At 38.2% G+C, this 20,151-nt stretch overlaps 1 protein-coding gene across 9 annotated transcripts in view; it reads right to left on the bottom strand.

The window, feature by feature from the left end:
• Atg4c (autophagy related 4C cysteine peptidase) overlaps positions 1–20,151 on the bottom strand; it is a 113,635-nt gene that overhangs the window by 55,208 nt on the left and 38,276 nt on the right. For all 9 annotated transcript variants that reach the window (XM_045150471.1, XM_045150470.1, XM_045150472.1 and 6 more), the window contains 2 exons: positions 8,065–8,298; positions 1,764–2,094 (listed from right to left, as the gene is read on the bottom strand). In XM_045150471.1, the coding sequence (XP_045006406.1) occupies positions 1,764–2,094; positions 8,065–8,298 (565 nt within the window). The remainder of the gene's footprint in view (positions 1–1,763; positions 2,095–8,064; positions 8,299–20,151) is intronic.

Raw genomic sequence — 20,151 nt, 5'->3', positions numbered from 1 at the left:
ATATAAGAGTATACCTTATGGGAATATGGCCAACACCTGATAGGTCCATATAATAAAATTCATAATAAATAAATAAATAGAAAAATACCCCCCAAATCATTTAGCTAGAAATGATCTATTATTTCTGTTTATAGGGTCTATATTACATGGCCTAATACAGGCCAAAGACAACCTGTGTCTTCTTTTTTCACAATATAAGTTAAGAATGATTTTGACAGTTTTAAAGGATTAAAAGAAGGAAGGAGAAAATGGGTAAAAGAAACTTTATAATGCCAATAAACTCTAAAAGTTTTATTATCTGTTACTACAGAAAAAGTGTACTGGGCGGGGGAAATGGCTCAGTGGGTAAGAGCACTTGCTGGGCAAGCATGAGGGTCTGAGACCACCTGAGTTTGACTCCCTAGCACCAAGTAAACAACTGGGCATGGCCAGACAGTCTCATGGGGGGCAAAAACTGGAGATTCCCTGGGGCTTGCTGGGCATGGACACACAGCCCTGTGGAGACTAGAGAATCGCTGGGGCTCCCTGGTTAGTAAGTCTGACTGGAAAACGGCAGCTCCAGTTTCAGTGAAAGACTCCACCTCAATGAAACAAGTGGATAAGTGACAGAGGGCACTAAAAAGTCTCCTCTGACCTCTGCAAGCACACACATGGGCACACAAATCTGCACACCCATGTGCATACACCACATGTACTACATACACATGGGCATGCAAAAAAAAAAAAAAAATGTTTGCTGAGCCCTGGAATATCCTGAGTGGTAGAAACTATGCTTTTATGATTTGATTCTTATTAATGTCATACTAAGTTTAAATTGATATTATTAACAATCACTTAAAAACATTAGACAAATACTTTTAAATGTAAGTATATGCCTATAAAATATAAAATCATGTTAATACGCAAAAGTACCTTGTACTAATTTCAAATTTATATGATCATAAACAGAGTAAACTTCCTATTAATAAACTACACCTCACTGGCATATTGATGATTTAGTTTAAAACAGTGGAACATACTATAAACAATACAATTTTTTAAAAAACTTAAGTAAGGGCTGGAGAGATGGCTTAGCAGTTAAGTGCTTGCCTGTGAAGCCTAAGGACCCTGGTTCGAGGCTGGATTCCCCAGGACCCACATTAGCCAGATGCACAAGGGGGTGCACGCGTTTGGAGTTCGTTTGCAGTGGCTGGAGGCCCTGACGCACCTATTCTCTGTCTCTCTCTATCTGCCTCTTTCTCTATCTGTCACTCTCAAATAAATAAATAAAAATAACAGCAACAAAAAAAAATTTTTAAACTTAAATAATATCCAAGAAAATACATGTAAAAGCTGTAGTGAAATTTGACTTTTCCTTTTTTCTAATTACTCCAAATGTCACAGACTGCTTACTTTTACTGTGACGTAACATATAACAATTAATAGTCCCATACATTTACAACTCATAAATGTAATCAAATTTGTAAGAATTTTATATGTGCAAAAAATGCTAAAAGCCAATTGACATTTCTTGACTATCAGTACATTATGGGTTTCATTACTAAAAGAAAAAACCCATAACATTGTGCATGTGCTAAGGCCAAAGGCATGTTAGCTTTTATGACATTTTAATTAATATTAATCTATAAAAACCTGGTTAGAATCAGACCTTAGATACCTATACCCATAAGCAAGTTTTAATTATATGTACTCACTGAAAAAAAAAAAAATCTGTATTCCTAAACTTAAAAAATATCACAAGATGAAAGATTTTAAAACATTACCTTAAAATGTGAGCAACCACAGCTGGTCCATACCAATCCCCAGCCTTCTTCCCAGACTTCTTTCCATGTTCTATTAACTGATGCAAGCCAAAGAGAGCCAAAGGGGAGTCACCAAACCAAGAGATGATTTTCCTGTGATAAGTTTCACTTCGCATTTCATTATCATCAGAATATTTCCCAACTGTTTCCTTCAGAGAAATTGCTGAAGTTTTGAGTTCTCTTTCCCCTGAAAGCGATGCTTCAAATGATGCCGTGAATTTTTTTACAGTGTGGGAAGTCCATGATTCAGAGTCTGAATTTTCAACATTCAATGCATCAGACCAGGTCCAGGCTGTAGTAGTTTCAAAGAAGGTATCAGATCTTTAAGCAGAGAGATCTTAACAACTATGCTAAATAAATATGCAGCATCTAAAACCAGAGGAACTACTAAAGCAGAGCAGAAGACTTCGAATGTAGAAATAGCCAATTAACACTGATAATAAAGAGACACAAGAATGGGAATGGCTCTCAACAGATGTCAAGTTTCTCTGTCAGGTAAAAAAAAAAACAAAATTCAAATCTTAGATTAGAGTAACGGCTACAGAACTCTGTAATAAGAACCACTGAATTTACCCCTTTAAAGGAGGGAATTTATGATATACAGATTAGGTCCCAATAAAGCTTCTTTAAAAGAAAATAAAAGTGAGCCAGGAGTGGTGGTACACACCTATAATCTCAACACTCAGGAGACTGAGAGGCAGGACGAATGTGAGTTCAAGGTCAACCTGGCCTGCCTAAGCAAGACAATGTCTTAAGAAAACCAGAAACAAAACCGTAGATCAAGGAAGGTCTACAGTTCAGTGGGAGAGTGTTTGTCTTGCATGCTCAAAGCCCTGGGTTTGATCCTCAGTACAGGAGGAGGAAGAAGGTGGTGGCAGAGAAGAAAGAGGAGGAGGAGGATCTCTATAATGAGAATTTAAGACTCAAGTGAGAAATTGCAGAAGACACAAGGAAATAGAAAGACATCCCATGTTCTTGGATCAGAAGAATCAATATTGTGAAAATAGCAATCTTACCAAAAGCAATCTACACATTTAATGCAATCCCCATTAAAATTCCAATGGCATTCTTCACAGAAATAGAAAAACAATCCTAAAATTCATTTGGAAGCACAAAAAATCTCGAATAGCCAAAACAATTTTGACAACAAATATAAGGCTGGTGGTATCACCATACCTGTTTTTAACCTATTTAACAAAGCCATAGTAACAAAAACAGCATGGTACTAGCACAAAGACAGACATGTAGATCAATGGAACAGAATAGAGGACCCAGATGTCAATCCAGGCAGCCACAGCCATTTGATTTTTGACAAAAAAAAAAAAAAAAGCTAAAATATTCATTGGAGAAAAGACAGCTTCTTCAACAAGTGGTGCTGGGAAAACTGGATATCTGTATGTAGAAGGATGAAAATAGATACTTGTCTTTCTCCATGCACAAGAGTCAAGTCCAAATGCATAAGAAACCTTAATATCAGATCTGAAATTGCTAGAGGAAAAAGTAGAGGAAACCCTTCAACAAACTGGCATAGGTAATCACTTTCTGAATATAACCCCAATTGCTCATGAAATAAAACCACTAACCAACCACTGGGACCTCATGAAATTACAAAGCTTTTGCACAGCAAAGGACACTATGAATAGAGCAAAGAGACAACCTACAGAATGGGAAAAATCTTTGCCAGCTACACATCTGACAGAGGATTCATATCCAAAATATACAAAGAATTCAAAAAACAAAAAGGGGCTGGAGAGATGACTTAGCAGTTAAGGTGCTTTCCTGCAAAGCCAAAGGACCCAGGGTCAACTCCCTAGGACGCACATAAGATAGGTGCACAGGTGGTGCATATGTCTGGAGTTATTTTGCAGTGGCTGGAGGCCCTGGTGAACCCATTCTCTCTCTGTGTGTGTCTTTCTCTCTCTCTCCCTCCCTCCCTCCCTTTCTCAAATAAATATAAATATTTTAAAACAACAATAAGAAATCAAACAACCCAATTAAAAAATGGGCTATGGAACTAAATAGAGGGTTCTCATCAGAAAAAATAAAGTGTTTACACCCTCAGCCATCAGGAAAATACAAATTAAAACTACTACAGTAGTTTTCTTACTACTAAAGTAGCAAGATTCCATCTCACTCCTGTCAGAATGGTTACCATCAAGAAAACAAATGGCAATAAATGTTGGCAAGGATGCAATAAAAGGGGAACCCTTCTACATTGTTGGTGCGAATGCAATCTGGTACAGCCATTGTGGAAATCAGTGTGGAGGTTCTTGAGAAAGCTAAAAATAGATTTACCATATGATCCTGCTATAGCACTCCTAGGCATATATCCTAATGACTCTTCTCACTACCTTAGAGATACTTGCACAACCATATTTATTGCCACTCTATTCACAATAGCTAGGAAATTGAACCAGCCTACATGTCTCTCAACAGATTAATGGATAATAAAGATGTGGTCCATTTACACAATGGAGTTCTATTTGGCAGTAAAGAAAAATGAAATTATGAATTTTGCTAGGAAATTGATGGATCTGGAAAGGATTATATGAAGTGAGGTAACCCAGGCCCAGAAAGCCAAGCATCACATGTTCTCTCTCATAAGCAGATCCTAGCTACAATTCTTTAGACTTGTGTGTAACAGAGTTCAGTAAGCTAGAAAAAGGTTCTAAGGGAGGGAGGAGAAGGAAGGACTTTAGGGGGATGGTACTGTATATGGATTGAGTAAGAGAACGGTGGGGGGAGGGTGAATCAAAATTCAAGATACTCCAAATAAAACATATAAAAGCCTACTTTTTTGGATAAGAGCATATCCAGAAGCCATAGATTGTTACTAGAAAATTTTAAGTGTCAGGGATGGGATACCTTCCAGCAAGTTGTTGGCCAGGGAGTTCCCTGCTATCTCCAAAACATTACAGGCTGTTGCAAGGTCCTTGGTTTCCCATGAATAACAGATGGTAAGACCCTATTGCTGAAGACTTCATATGCCTGGGTGGCAAAGTCACTGAGAAATCAAGCTGGGGCTAAGCAGAAAACCTTCTTCCTGTAGACCAGCCAACTGAAAGCTGGAAAAAGCTGTATTGCATGCAGCCCTATATGAGACAGAAGTCACCAGTGATGAAAACAATGGACACTGGAAACCTGAAGTTTGGCCAGACAAGCCAAATGACCGAATGGGTGCAATAGTGGCATGTCTGCTCTGGGGGAAACCAGCTGCTCTCCAATTGAACTGGAGGCCCACTCTACGGGAGGGAATACATGCCTGGTACTGAAAACCTAATCAAAAGCCTCTGGTAGGGGAGATCCTGAGCCTTAGGGGTATAAAGCCTGCTCTTGTGTGGATAAATGTATATATTCTTCTCACCAAACTGCCCTAAACGAACTACACTTAATGTTCATATTCATATATTAATGCTACCCTCATTTTTAGTTAGAGAAGCTTCTCTTTTCAGATGGCAGTGACCACCAGGTTGACCCAAAAGGCAACATAGTGCTGAAAACAAGTGACAGAGGAATGCTCAGCACTGAAATATCTCTAGCACATCCCCTAAGGCTCAGGGCCCATTGCAGAAGATGTGGCAGAAGGAATGTAAGAGCCAAAGCAAGGGTACCACTCCTTACAATGCAATTGCCTAGACATAAATTGGCCTTGATATACATGACCTTGCAGTGTATAACAGTACCTTCAGAAGAGCTTCATAATAGGAGAGAAAGACAATGACATCACAATAAAAGAGAGACTAATGGAGAGAGGGAGGAGATATGATGGAGAGAAGAGTTGTGAAGAGGAAAATGGAGGAGAGAAGGGAAATATTACGGTTTATTGTCTGTAAGTATAGAAGTTGTCAATAAAAAATTTTAAAGAAAAAAATCAAAAATACCCAATACAGTTTTTTGAAAATCAGGCAGTCTTCAAACTTGTGTTATTTGAAATTAATAAAACAAATCATTTTAAGTTTAAACTAAGTCATAGGTTCAGAAATTTACTCAGGACTATGATAAGTCCGAATCCTTGCCCATGATTATTACACAAGAATACAAATAAATTGGGCTGGAGCAATGGCCTAGCTGATTAAGGCTGTTGCCTGCAAAACCAAAAGACCCAGTTCAATCCCCCAGTACCCACATAAGCCAGACACAAGAGGTCGTACATGTATGGAGTTCGTTTGCAGTGGCTGGATGCCCTGGTATGCTCATTCTCTCTCTCAATCTCTCTATCTACCTGTCTCTTTCCCTCTCAAATAAATAAATAAAAATAAAATATTTTAAGCCAGGTGTGGTGATGCATACCTTTAATCCCAGCACTTGGGTGGCAGAGGTAGTTGGATCACTGTGAATTCGAGGCCACCCTGAGACTACATAATGAATTCCCAGTCAGCCTGGGCTGGAGTGTGACCCTACCTCAAAAAACAAAACAAAACAAAAAAAGTTTTTAAAGAATACAAATGAATCATCACAGAAAACTCGCTTAAATTATGTTTCAGAGTTGACGGTGTGTGATAGTTAAGTTTGTGACAACTTGATCTGTTTAGGAATCCACAGACATTCCTCATAAGTGTGTCTCTGAAGTTGCTTCCAGGAAGGATTAACTAAAGAGGAATCCTTCAACCAGGGTAAGTCCTTCCCCAGAGTGTACAGCCCCCCTGGGGGGGGGGAGCTTTATCTAAAGAAGCTCTGGAAAGGAAAGTATTCCCTCTTCCCACCAGGTTGCCCATGCTACTTGCTGCTTTCTGTGGACTGCAGACCAGTGTGGACTGAAGAGCAGCATCGTTCCAGGACACCTCTAGGCCTTCAGTGCTGGATTGGAACCATCAAGGCATCCAGCCTCCTGGAATGAGCAGCTACCAGGTTCCTTGACTCTCAGTCCTACAATCTGCTATAAACTAACCCAATAAATTCCCTTTTTAATACAATTCATTCTATCAGTTCTGTTCCTGTAGAGAACCCTGGCTAATACACAGTGTAAGGATAATGCTTGAATAACATATATGCAAAGCCCTGGGTTTAATCTCCATCATATCAGAAAAACAACACTCTTCCCTTATATTATCCATACTACTCTCCCAGAGCCTCTTGCAAAATATGTATATTGATTAAAAGAAAAATGACATTAGAAAAGATATATGTGGGTATGGAGGTAGGACAAAGGCTCAGGCACCTGTTTGCAAAGCCTGCCAGCACAAGTTCAATTCCCAAGCCACTCACATAATCTGGATGCAAAAAATGGCACAAGTGTCTGGTGTTGATTTGCAGTGGCAAGAGGCCTTGGTGGCCAATACCCAGCATGTTCAAATAAATAAAGTGACAAATTTTATAAAAATAAAATAAAATGTGTGTGTGCATATGTGTCAGTGCATGTATTCATATTCCCTATCTCTCGCATTGCTTAAAAATAAATAAAAATTTATTTCTTTATTTACAAGCAGGGACAGAGAGAGAGTGAGAAACAGAAAGACAGAATGAACATGTGAGGGAAACTAGCTGCTGCGAACAAACTCCAGATGCATGTGCCACTTGTACATCTGGCATTACGTGGGTACTGGGGAACTGAATTTAGGTCATTAGGTTTTGCAAGCAAGCACCTTAATTGCTGAGCCATCTCTCCAGCCTAATAAAAATAGTTTTTAAAACAGCATATCAAGGCCAGGCATGGTGGCACATGCCTTTAATCCCCAGCACTTGGGAGGCAGAGGTAGGAGGATCACTGTGAGTTCGAGGCCACTTGGGACTACATAATGAATTCCAGGTCAGCCTGGGCTACAGCAAGACTCTACCTCAGAAAAAAAACAAACAAAAAAGAGAGCATTCCTAATCAATTTAATATAAAGAATCACAGTATTATCTATCTATGGAGATGAATACTTGAAGCACTGTTGACATGTGGAGAAAATAAATAAATCCAAATAAAAACCTCTTAAGAACTAAAATTGCTCTCTCTCCAAAGTCACTGATAATAAACTGTCTAGGACCTAATGAAATGTAGATCCTCCAGAGAATTCAGCCAAAAAAAGAAAGAAAGAACAACAACAACAATAAAAAAAAAATCTAAAAGTTAATAATATCTGAACTGAATTCATAGTGGTAACAAGCATAGCAACCACGGTTAATCTGTGATTTTGAAAGAAACTTGGGAATTTCTATATGTAAGATGTATGATTCAGATCAATAAAAGTAACATCAAAAAATTTCATGCTGAAGTTCATATTAAGAAGCCATAGCCAAAAAGTAGAGAGAAAGAGACACAGACAGGGATTTGATTTACCTCTACCAAGAAAGTGTAGTACGAGTCCTTGAGCCAACAGCATTTGACCAGTCCTCAACGTACAGCCCCAGCCACAGTCTGTTGTCAAAGCTGAGCCTTCTATTTGAGGAAATTCTTCCCTATAGGTCAGCCATATTCTAGAAATGAAATCCTTGCGAAATTCTTCCACATTTCCTGCAATCACATGATCTTCTATTGTGCATTCTGATCCTGCAGGAAAGGTTTTGTGTTCATCTACAAAATAAATTTTAAAAAAGATAATCTGGTTTAAGGACAGAAAGAGTGAAGACAATATTAGTAATATAATTATTACCATTACTGTTTTACTATGGATTAAAATCTTTCTAATTCTTTTTATCTCATTCAAAAGGAAAATGAATTTTGTTCTTCCTAATCACAATGAGAATGAATCATGAAGTAACATCTTACATTCCATATTGTACAGTGAAGTAACATCTTGCATTCCATATTCCTCTAATGAGAGGAAAATACACTTTTTAACCTTATTTGGGTCAGAATATATGAGCTCTTTGAAATGTAATTTGAAAAAAAAGTTATGACCAGTCAATATGTAAAAATGTACACAATCACATAAGCTAGTACTTAAAATCAAAATGTGTACACTGTATTGGCATGAATATTTATACTCAAATTATAAAGCCAAATCTTAACAAGCTAAAGAGTAAGATAAATTCTTAAAGTATAATTATACTTCCATGTTCCATTTTTCAAAACTTATTGCCACCTAAATATATCATTTTAAGTGCCTTTTCAAATTACTTACCATTAAACAATTTCTATGAAAAAGCCAGTGTGTTTAATAACTTGCAAAACACTACTGTTTATAATAAACTACCATCTCTTGTATATTCCCAGAGAAACAGCCTTTCCTCTATAGCCACAACAGCATGTAGGCATGTCTAATATAAGGAGATCCTAATAACTGTTGGCTGGCTTGGATGGTGGATGGGTAGGTCAGGGTGGGGAGTTAGCAGATACATCAACTTACAATCCTCAATTCCAAGAAAGTTGATATCCACTAAAGAATGTTGAGAGATAAAAATGATTTATAATGTGCTCATTCCTCAGCCTTCCTTCACCTATCTCTGCCTTCAAGCTTATTCTGAAACGTTTACAATCAGTCTAACTTCATACATATTCATCTTAGTACAGCACCATGGTAGCATATAACCCTATTCATATAAATAAATAAATGCTAAGCCTTTACTAACAATGACTTTCTTTCAATATTATGCAGAACTTGAAGTTAATTACAAATAAAAGTGCCTGGAAATTGAACATGGAACTATAAATACTCCAAATTTTCCATTTTAAACACTTAGATTTTGTGAAATGTGATAGAATGGAGTCAAATTCTTACATCCTTCCCAGCCGTTGCCAAGCACACAGCTCCTACTCACTTACTGAGAAAAGTGATTAATGTTTTTCTTCTCAAAGACCTAGTCTGCTCTTTCTTACTCTAAATATTGAGAAATTGCTAGCACTAACTGAACTTTATGCCACTGGACTTCCACAGAAACACTGCCTTCATGATGCCACTCTTTTGACTGCCTTCGCCTTGTCACCATCTTGCTTAGATATCCCCGTAGCTTCTGTCTATGCATACCCTGACCAGATTTCCATACTCTGAGAAGGAATATGATTATCCTCAGCTCCCCAGCCATGTCAGGTATGCAATATCCAGTGTTTAGGTGAATGAAAGATAAATGGAACCAAAGAACATAGGTGTTTGGATTTTTCTTTAATCTGTTTTGCTGATACTTAACTTTTGTTTCAAATGATGGGAGAGACTTAAAATCAAATCTCTGAAAAGAATGAGGAATAGTTCAAAGAACCACACTAAGAGAAAGAGAAGTGGGTGGGGGGAGAAAGCTGATAAAAGGAATAGAAGAAAAGAGCTAATAATATTAAGGTGGGACAAAGCTGATTAGCACAATCAAAATGCACAATAAAACAAGCTACTATTAAAGATTATCAAAAGAAAGAAAAAGATTATCAAAGGAAAACAAAAGGCAAAACAAAGTCTCAATGAGTATGGCTACTACAATTCTTGGCATAGGATAAAATACACATACACATGTTGTTGAAAAAACAGAAAGATATTAAAAATGAGAAAAATGAAGCCAGGCGTGGTAGCAGTTGGGAGGCAGAGGTAGGAGGATAGCCATGAGTTCGAGGCCACCCTGAGACTACATAGTGAATTCCAGGTCAGCCTGGGCTAGAGTGAGACCCTGCCTCATAAAACCAAGAAAAAATAAACTGAGAGAGAGAGAGAGAGAGAGAGAGAGGGAGAGAGAGAGAGAGAGGGAGAGGGAGAGAGAAATGAAAGGACATAGATTTAAAACTGAGCAGGCACTGAAAATAGAAACCTAGTATGGAATTAAACAGAAAACCAATAGTAAGAAATAAAGAATACCACAGAGAGGCAAAAAACAGAAGAGACATGAAAAAAGATCCTTTAAAATATCAGAGAAGCACAAAGAATGAACAGAATGACCCAACTATTTTCTCCAAGAAACATACCTCACAGGCAAACACATCAACATGCTGAGAGTCAAGGAATGGAAGTTATTGAACAGAAGGTGAAAGTAAGCTGGCATAACTATTACATGATAAAATATCAAACCCAAAATTAGAGGAAACACAGAATTCCACAGTATACTTATAGAGTGAAGAATTCAACATGAAGACATAACAACAGTAAATGCCTATGCACGGAACATTAAGAATACCAATTTCATAAAATAACACTAGTAGGCATAAAATGTCAGTTAGGGGCTGAAGAAATGGCTTAGTGATGAAGACACTTGACTGCAAAGCCAAAGGACCCACATAAGCCTGATGCACAAGGTGGTGTATGTGTCTGGAGTTCGTTTGCAGTGGCTGGAGTCTCTAGTAGGCCCATTCTCTCCCTCCCTCCCCCTCCCTCTCTCTCCCCCTGCCCCCCCCCATCTCTCTTTCTTTCTAATAAATAAAAATATTTTTAAAAATATATCAGTTAGATCCTGATGCAACAATGGTACTTAACTTCAGCATCTTACTTTAATCCTCAGACAGGTCATCCACAAACAACTAATGAAGAAATTGTAGTTACTACTCTGTAGAGATCAAATTGTAGTTACTGAGGTAGATGAGGGGTGAAAAGAAAAGTGGAGAATGTTTTTGGGCCTATAGGGGAGAACCTAGGTCATTTCACTTTATTGAAGGTCAGTAGTCAGAAGGGTGTAGCCTTTTCTTATCTCTTCTTCCCTAAAAGGGTTTCCCTTTCCTAGGAAAGATAATCACCACCCCCCCTTCCAAGAATGTTACACCCTTCCTGAGAAGAATGCCCTGTCCCAAAAAACTTGGCATCAAGACCCTTCAATCAGCAGGCTCCCTTAAAAGAACCCAGCCTGGGTTTCGAGAGGGTCCTTCCCATGTCCTGGGACCTCACTTCTGTCCCTCTTTAGGCAAGAATTCTACATTGCTTCCTTCTCTTAAGCTCTAGACTCTATCTTTATAAGCTAGCCCTGTAATAAAATTTTTCTAAACCTCTGATTGGTGGATTTCATTTGTTGAAATTCATAAGAACCAGAAGGCCACTGACTCAATGAGAGCTCTGTGTGACCACTGAACTTCTGAGACTCTGGCTCCTGAGTTATTGCCCACCTGAGAGCCAAGATAAGTCTCTGATGCTCTCAAAAATACCTCAAATTCCCCTATTATATCTGGTGTTTAAGTTCTTCCTGCTTCCTGCCTTTCTCATGGCAATAAAGGAGAAATGGTAATTCAGGATTTGGGGGTTCAGGAGGGGATCCCCAAGTTTATGAACCCCAATTTTGGGTCCTGTCCTATTTTAGCAAAGCATTGATAAAAATGAACTCAAGAGAATAAATTATAAATTATTAAGCTTATTTAGGCAGAAATTGCAATTTGTGAGGTTTATTTAAGGGAATTGGAATCTAGGAAGAAGGCTAATGCAAAGTCATTAGCACATGGAAAGTAGGAAACACACACTTGTGGAAACCACAGCAAAGTGTGTGAGATTCATTTAGGAGAAATTAAGGTTTTTAAGGGAAATACTGGCATAGAGCCACAAACACATGGAGGATACTCATTTAAGACAAATTGAGGTTATCAAGAAAGACTGGAGTAAAGCCACAAGCATGCTGAAGATAGAACTTAGGTCTATATGGAGATTTATAAGAGACACCCATAGAACCCACCTTGTGCTTCCCTGTGAAAGGAAGTTAAGAGGGCAAATGGTGAGGGCTTAAGAAAGAATAGCAGAGGGAAAATATCAAAGCATAAACCAAGAAATTCGGGTGAGAAATGAGTAGTAAACAGAGGTGTACCCAAGGCTACCCTGAATTTAGAGAAGTTACAAAGGTAACAGGCCCAGAGTTAGAGAAGGTGGTCGAGATCTGGAGTATAAGGGAAATATGTGCATGGACCAAAAGAAAATTGTACATGTAATTAAAGTGAAAATTACCCCAAACTAAAGCAGAGACAAACAGAAAAGTTCTCCCAGACAAAGAAACAGTGTTATGTTCTTCCCTTGGGGAGAGGTCAGACTCACATGTATCCTGGGTCCAGAGCTAGGAGACTCGGGCAGGGAGGGAAGGTTAGGAAGAGGGCCTCAGTCTTCACAGTATAGAAAATGTATTCTTTCATCAGATTCAGGTATGTAAGAAGAAACCACTATTGGTTTGTAGGTTTGACCCCAGAGTCAGTCCACGTAAGTAGTATGCTATTGCTAGTTGTAAACGAGTCTTATAAATGAGTCTGGATCAGACATAAGTTCCATTCCTGCCAAGAAGGGTTGACATGGAGGGTAGTATCTAGTTCTCCCTGGGCCTCAATTTCCAACTGAAGCTTCCTAAAAAAATAAAAATAAAAATAAAAAGCTAGCTTTCTCTTATTTCTCCTTCAATAGGAGGCAGTTAGTTAAGGACAAAAGCCCAAAGAGGAAACAAGGAGATGCCATTCTTGATAAAATTGAAACTTGGATCAGATCCTTTCTCTAGAAGTGACATGCCCAGTAGAAACTTCTTGCATTTTCAACTCAGCCTCTCTGGGTCAACCCTATGAATCCACAAACCAATTAGATCTTGGTGCCTCCTAGGTTAGCTCCTTGAGTCCAAACCAATCAGGTCTCTGCTTACATATCTGAGCCTGGTGATGAGGATCACCCTGATTGGTTGGCTGAACCATATAAAGGAGGTTATCCAACTGACCCAGCCTACTCACTCTACCTTTTGCCCTGTGACCTGGCCTTGAGTATCTATCCACCATGAGTCTGTCCCTTCTTCCCAGCCTGGCTGAGAACGGGAGAGTACTTCTCTTGGCTTGGCTTGTGTATTTTTCTTCTTGCCTTCTGTGTCTGTGTTGGGGGTACCTTCTCACTTTCATTGTATGTATGGTTTTTCTTTGATCTCTGAGTGCTTAACTATTTCTTAATCCTCTCTGGTCAGTTATTTGAAGGGACTTCTGTGTTAAATCTTCTCTCTCTCTCTCTCTCTCTCTCTCTCTCTCTCTCTCTCTCTCTCTGTGTGTGTGTGTGTGTGTGTGTGTGTGTGTATGTGTGTGTATCCCAGCCTTTTCCTAGATATTAATTTCCCTTAAGTAAATATCACAGATTATGATTTCTTCCTAAATAAAATTAATAATTCATAATTCATCGTTCTTGAGTCCATTTTATCAATTCTTCATTAAAAATAAGGACTCAAAATTAGGGTTCACCAGTTTGAGAGACCAATCCCAAACGCCAAAATCCTGTATTAGCAGCAGACATGACCTATTCTATTTCCTAATTTTCACTTCTAATTCTCTATTTTTTTCTCTACAACTATTCCACTTGGGAACTTGGCATATTTGAAACTAGGTAAATGGGCAGATATAATAAATTTCTGTGGGCAATCAAGTTAAACCTTTATGTCTTCCCTTCCTGCCCACTTTTAAATTCAGAAAGAGAACATATATGCTGAACTCTATGGAACACTGAGTTTTAAATGCTAGTGGTCTTTTAGGGAACTGGACCTAAGAGGCTCATGCCGATTCCTATGAGAGCCCAAACCCAAGTCTGGAGGAAATACAAATTCTATCTGTGATGCTTTGGTACAGAGATTGATACAGTGTGTTTGGACAGGGGTCTATGGCAGCATGACTCTGCACAACAGGAGGACCCTACATAGCACCTGAACCCCACAAGGCTGTGACCCATGGTAGGCAGCAAGCAGTAGCAGGATGGTGGCAATAGCCAGACCCCAGTGACAATGATAGCACCAGCTGTGACACACACAGTGGCCCAGCACAAATGGCACGGCCGGTTCATAGTTGGCCAGGAGGCTCATGGAACAAGCTCACTTTTGAGTTCCTAGTGCCTTCCTCTAGGAGCTAAAAGGATGTCTCAAAAGTTAGAGATCCTTAAGCCAGGCATAGTGGTGCACACTTTTAATCTCAGCACTCAGGAGGCAGAGGTAGGAAGACTGCTGTGAGTTTGAGGCCATTGTGAAAATACAGAGTGAATTCCAGGTCAGCCTACGCAAAAGTGAAACCCTACCCCCCCCAAAAAAAGTTAGAGATCTTTGCTAGTAGCCATCTTCTGCTGATGTTTTAGCAGCTAACTACATAGACTCTGCTTCCTCTCACTGTTGCTAATGAGGAAGTGGAGGATACAGGTTACCCCAGGCTATAGCAGTAAAAGCAAAAACCCAAACAAGTCTGACTCTCGTTGTGGCCATTTACAAAGAAAGAAAAGGGTTTCTAGAGGATGATCTAGAGAAGGAAACAAGAGATTTGAAAGGCATTCCAGTATTTCATCTTTTGTTTCATACATGGGTAGTAAGGTATCTTCAGCAAAGGCTTCCTTAGATGATACCCTCAGCCCCTGCACTTGAGAATGATCTAGAAAATGCCTTATAGATAAGACTTCTTTGCTCCAAGATATAAGAAATGCCATTCCACCTCAGCAGTCTCAGCTGCCATGGGATCATGTGTGCTGACCTCCTACAGGAAACATCATCCTGAGGTCCACATGGACTCACTTTTCTAACTAAATAAAAGTGCCACACATGGCTATTGAGACTTTAAATCAGGCTCAACGTGTTAAGATTCTAACTAGTTTTTCACTTTTTCTAGCTCACTATAATATAAATTATATTAATAAATCATCATAAACTATGTAAATTCATGGAAAGCCAGATTATAAGAAAAGTAGGCATCCCTGGGCTTCAGAGCCCAAGTATATTTAAATCAAGTCCTCTTCAAGACATCCTTCTAAGACGGCTACTTGTCTCTGGGAGAAGGAGAAGGAGGATGACAAACAGCATACAAAGAGCTTTGATTTTCTCTAAGTATGTCTTCTCTTGTCTAAAATCACTAAAGCTTTTTGGAATGTAGTTCTCAGACTGTTAGGGGACAGGAAAAGATCATAAAATGCAAGCAGCAGGTTTACCTAAAACTTACAGCAAGCTAGAACATAATAATGTAGCAACATGTGAACAGGTAATCATAATTTGTCGAAGTTACTATATCTCATTATGTCAAGGTTAGAATTCAGTTCACTGATGTCAGTTTGTTCATGAAAAGTTATGAAAACTGGCTTTAAATTATTCACTCAACATAGCTAATGTTTCTATTCAGGCTTTAAGCTACTAGAGAAGCTGGGTCTTGACAAGATCAAGATTTATATATTAGCTACTAATGATTTTATGAAGCTACATTTACATCTCATATCTAAGAATGTTAATTCTGCTAAATGGTCACTACTGGGTAATTTTTAATTTAGGCTTTATAAAAAAATCTAGTTTCATTCACTATGACTTTTTTTCTTAGGGAGACAAGAAAGACTCCTCCATGTTCTGATAACATTTGCCTTCTCAATTTCAAGTCATGTTAAGGGGTTCCATTCACAATTCCAAGGTCAAAGTAAATTAATCCCAGGTTGTAATGCTGAAATCTATTGTTTATAAACAATGCTGACACCATTTAGACATAGACTGCTGGATATCTTATCTCTGCTTCACCGATTTTTATAGCCACAGATAATAAGAATGGTGAGACAAAATTTGTTTTATGTTAGTCAAACTAATCCTAAATGAAAGTATATCAGATTAATTGCTATAGATTTCTATTTCAGAATTGGGTTTGTACCTGGTCTAGTTTACACAAAAAGGTGGCTAAGGCTACTGAAAATATACACAGAAACATAGATGATTTTTTTAAGGTATGGTAAATTACTAGAAACAACTTCCCATGTTTTCAGCTTTCAAATGGAAAATGTTTACTTATGTTTGCTGCAACTGTAGATAGCTGTTCTTAAGACTGAACAAAAATAAAACTTCAGGCTGAGGTAGGACGATCACAGTGAGTTCAAGGCCAGCCTGACACTACATAGTGAATTCCAGGTCAGTCTGAGCTACAGCAAGACCCTATCTAGAAAAACCAAAATAAATAAATAAATAAAATAAAACTTCAACTCTGCTTTCTAAACTGCCTCACAGACTAAAATTAAAAGGTCAGAGCTGGAAAGATGGCTTAGCAGTTAAGGCATGACCCAGGTCCCAAGTACTCCAGATGTACATGGTAGCGCATTCATCTAGAGTTTACTTGCAGTGGCTAGAGGCCCTGACATGCCCATTTTCTCTCTGTCTCTAATAAATAAATAAATCTTTTTTAAAAGGTCAAAAATTATATCTTTAATATATTATATCTTTAAGATCAATTTTTTGCTTATTTTTATTTATTTATTTGTGAGTGACACACAGAAAGAGGCAGATAGAGAGAGAGAGAGAGAGAGAGAGAGAGAGAATGGGTGCACCAGGGCCTCCAGCTACTGCTAACAAACTCCAGACACGTGTGCCCCCTTGTACATCTGGCTACCATGGGTCCTAGGGAATCTAGCCTCAAACGGGGTCCTTAGGCATCACAGGCAAGCACTTAACCACTAAGCCATCTCTCCAGCCCTATTATATCTTTAATATATTGCTTGATTTGGGTTTACTGATGGAACATAGGATTGGTAATGTTTTGCCTATGATTATGATATTTAGATGTTCAAGATCTATTCCAAATTAAGAGTTATAAATGAAAAATTAAGAAAGACAGTGGGTGTAAAAAAGGTTATACAAGAGAAGAGGTTTTATCTGTCTAAAGACAAAAGTCACTGATGTTTGTTCCCTACTCTAGTTTATTCCTCCACTGTGTAAATGACACGCTTCTCTATGACCCCACAGAGGAGGTTTCACAAGAGTCACTTTTCAAGTTCATGGCACTGGAATTCTCTTCCTTCTTATTTCATCTGGATCATCATGTCTCTTTCCTATTCCCTTTTAAGAACTAACCCATGGATTACATAGATTACTGTGAATCAATTGCCAGCCATCTTTTGAGATTACAATTTGAGGTCCATTGGGGACCCACTCCCTCCTGCATGAGATAGGAACATTACCATTATTTTCCTTATCCCAAACAACAAACACCTATGTCAAAGACATTAATCTTTTCCACTCATGCCTGGTATTAACCCTTTGGAAGATAAGAAACCCTGGCTATCTGGGGGGACTCTTAACTATAATATCATCCTTCACCTAGGCATAGTTTGAAGAAGGAAAGGTAACTGGAGTGAGGTCCCTATGTCCAACTCTTTTTCTATCTTCAGGACTATCCAGAGATGACCAAAGCTGTAGGCTAGACCCTAGGATTTTTTAATCTCCATCAACTGGGATCCTAGCATTCAGAATACCTTGTTTATGGGGGTCACCTGAATCAAACCACCACACATAGAAATCTGAGTGTGGATTAACTATAAGCAAGAAGAGATATGTTAAAAATAGCAGTTGTGCAAAAGTGACTCTTGTGAAACCTCCTCTGTGGGGACATAGAGAAGCGTGTCATTTACACAGTGGAGGAATAAACTAGAGTAGGGAACAAACATCAGTGACTTTTGTCTTTAGACAGATAAAACCTCTTCTCTTGTATAACCTTTTTTACATCCACTCTTTCTTAATTTTTCATTTATAACTCTTACTTTGGAACAGATCTTGAACATCTAAACATCATAATCATAGGTAAAACATTAACAGTCCTCTGTTCCATCAGTAAACCCAAATCAAGCAATATATTAAAGATATAATAGGGCTGGAGAGATGGCTTAGTGGTTAAGGACATGATGAAAAGTTCAAACATAAAAATTCTGGGTATAGTAGGAGAAGAATTTCAATCCGGAGGCTTAGTAGGCATTTTCAACAAAATCACAGAAGAAAATTTTCCTCAAATTGGGAAAGAAATGCCAATGCAGATAGAAAATCTTTTAGAACACCAAACAGACCAAAACCTGGAAAGAACCTCTCCTCACAATGTTATAATTAAACTACTAAACACGCAAACCAAACAAAATATATTTAAAGCAGTTCCAGAGAAAAAGCAAGTCACCTACAAAGGCAAGTCCATCAGAATAACAGCAGATTACTCAACACAAACTTTAAAAGCCAGAAGGCTTTGGAATGATGTATTCCAAGTTCTAAAAGATAACAACTGTCAACCAAGATTACTTTATCATACAAAGCCATTTATCCAAATTGATGGAGAGATAAGGACATTCCATAACAAAAACAGGCTAAAGGAATTTATGGCAACTACAGAAATTAGTTGAAGGAATCCTTCACACTGAAGAGAAAGCAAAACACTCACAGATGAAAACAAGAAAAAACAAACCACACTCAAACAATAGTAACAACAAGGGAGTAAATGGAAAACAGAAAGCACTACAAAACAAGAAGAATAGTCAGAATAAGTGCACACCTTTTAATAATAACTCTTGCTGTCAATGACTCAACCAAAACACAAAGAATTGAAGACTGGATGAAAAGGCAAGATCCTGCCATTTGTTGCCTCCAGGAAACTTATCTCTCAATAAAAGATAGACACTGTCATAGTGTGAATGAATGGAAAATGGTATTTCAAGCAAATGGGCCTAGAAAACAAGCAGGGGTTGCTATCTGACAGGATAGACTTCAAACCACAATTAGTGAGGAAAGAATAAGGTCATTTTATACGAATTAAAGGAACACTCCAACAGGAGGGCATTACAATCCTAAATATATATGCACCTAACATGGGGGCTCCAAATTTCATCAAACAAACACTATTAGACTTAAGGTCACAGATAACACCAAACACAGTTGTAGTGGGTGACTTCAATACCCCATTCTCATCCATTGACAGGTCATCCCAGCAAAAAACAGAGAGACATCTGGATTAAATGACGTCATGGAACAAATATACCTAACAGATATCTACAAAACATTCCATCCAAATGCTGTAGAATATACGTTTTTCTCAGCAGCACATGGAACATTCTCTAAAATAAACCATATATTATCATACAAACCAAATCTTAACAAATAGAGGAGACTTGAAATGATCTCTTGTAGTCTATCTGACCACAATGGGATTAAACTGCAAATCAGCAACAAGAAAAACTACAGAGCATACACAAATTCATAGAGACTAAAAGTACACTATTGAATGATGAATGTGTCAATGAAGAACTCAAAAAGGAAATCAAGAAATTCATAGAATCAAATGATGATGATGATAATACAACATACCAAAACCTTTGGAACACAATGAAGGCAGTCCTAAGAGGGAAATTTATAACTCTAAGTGCCTATATTAAATTAGAGAGTTCACAAGTAAACAAGTTAATGCTTCACTGCATACTTCATTACAAGGTTTTTGTATAGCAAAGGACACTATGAATAGTGAAAAGAGACAACCTAAAGAATGGGAGAAAGTCTTTGCCAGCCACACATCTGCCAGAGGAGTAACATCCATAACATACAGAGAATTCCAAAAACAGAAAAATAAGAAATCAAACAACCCAATTTAAAAAATGGGCTATGGAACTAAGTAGAGTTCTCAAAGGAAGAAATACAGATGGCATATAAACATCTAAAAAAAATGTTTTACATCCTTAGCCATCACAGAAATGCAAATTAAAACTACTTTGAGATTCCATCTTACTCCAGTCTGAAAGGCTACCATTAAGAAAACAAATGGGCCGGGCGTGGTGGCGCATGCCTT

Source organism: Jaculus jaculus, chromosome 5, assembly GCF_020740685.1.
Source record: "Jaculus jaculus isolate mJacJac1 chromosome 5, mJacJac1.mat.Y.cur, whole genome shotgun sequence".
Lineage (NCBI taxonomy): Eukaryota > Metazoa > Chordata > Mammalia > Rodentia > Dipodidae > Jaculus > Jaculus jaculus.
The sequence above is the reverse complement of the archived record's forward strand: the minus strand, read 5'-3'. Positions and strand labels throughout refer to the sequence as shown.